The sequence below is a fragment of the Dipodomys ordii genome, unplaced genomic scaffold, assembly GCF_000151885.1.
Source record: "Dipodomys ordii isolate 6190 unplaced genomic scaffold, Dord_2.0 Scaffold158, whole genome shotgun sequence".
Classification (NCBI taxonomy): domain Eukaryota; kingdom Metazoa; phylum Chordata; class Mammalia; order Rodentia; family Heteromyidae; genus Dipodomys; species Dipodomys ordii.
In genome coordinates this window covers 906,018-907,169 of record NW_012267374.1, presented here as the reverse complement: position 1 = coordinate 907,169, position 1,152 = coordinate 906,018, and the positions used below count along the sequence as shown (strand labels likewise).

At 35.9% G+C, this 1,152-nt stretch overlaps 1 protein-coding gene across 3 annotated transcripts in view; it reads left to right on the top strand.

Annotated features, from left to right (window-relative positions):
* The first annotated feature begins 200 nt into the window (after window positions 1–200).
* The window catches only part of Snx14 (sorting nexin 14), a 58,327-nt gene continuing 57,375 nt past the window's right edge, over window positions 201–1,152 (top strand). For all 3 annotated transcript variants that reach the window (XM_013032870.1, XM_013032869.1, XM_013032868.1), the window contains exons 1-3: window positions 201–317; window positions 432–508; window positions 590–668. In XM_013032870.1, the coding sequence (XP_012888324.1) occupies window positions 213–317; window positions 432–508; window positions 590–668 (261 nt within the window). In that variant the 5' untranslated portion in view covers window positions 201–212. The remainder of the gene's footprint in view (window positions 318–431; window positions 509–589; window positions 669–1,152) is intronic.

Below are 1,152 nucleotides of genomic sequence, written 5' to 3'. Positions count from 1 at the left end.
GATGAATTATAATTTGATAGCATCTATTTTATGGTTCATGTATTTAATAAGTACATTACAGAGATATAATCATGATTAGGAAACACTGCTTCTGACTGGTATACCTAATAAATATTTGTTAAAGCAATGAAAGGATGACTTAGAGTCACACATTTTCTTTGGTTCTGACCTTTTTTTTTAAATTGATTTTTTTAAGGTATCTTCATGTCTTAATGATCTTTTGGTCATTTGTTGCTGGAGTTGTCACATTCTACTGCTCACTAGGTCCTGATTCTCTCTTACCAAATATATTCTTCACAATAAAATACAAACCCAAGGTAAAATTCTGTTTTTATTTTTAAAAGTTAGTTTATATGATACTGTGCTGTTTCTTACTGAAAGTGTTTTAGAGGACATGAAGTACATCTGTTCCTCAATTTTCCTCTTTTTAGCAATTAGGACTCCAGGAATTATTTCCTCAAGGCCATAGCTGTGCTGTTTGTGGTAAAGTGAAATGTAAACGCCATAGGTAAGTTAAACATTTTTTATTTATTGATCTTTCTAATTTCATTTTAGATTATAAGTGATTTAAGTATTTGATTTTCTTTAGGCCTTCCTTACTACTTGAAAACTACCAGCCATGGTTAGACCTGAAAATTTCTTCCAAGGTTGATGCATCTCTCTCAGAGGTAATGGATTTAATTAACATTTGCAGTACAGTATATGCTGCTTAATGATGGGTACATATTTGGAGATATTTATTGTTAAGCAATTTTGTCATTTTAATAACATCACAGAGTATACTGCTTAGATGTAGACGCCAGAGTTAAGTCACTGGACACTGACATTGATGCAATCAAGGAATGCAATTAATACAAGCTGTGTGAGGGAGGCCACTGCTGAAGTAACTGGCTGTACTGTTTTACAAAAATGTTTTTGTTTTTAGAAAGTAGAAGGAGTATACTCTAAAATAGGAAGTATAAGTATATAAAAGTAAGTACTGGGGCTGGGAAGGTGGCTCAGTGGTAGAGCACTTGCCTTGCATGCTCGAGGCCCTGGGTTCGATTCCTCAGCACCACAACTGGAAGTGGCAATGTGGCTCAAGTGGTAGAGTGCTAGCCTTGAGCTGAAGAGCTGAGGGACAGCGCCCAGGCCCAGAGTTCAGGCCCCACG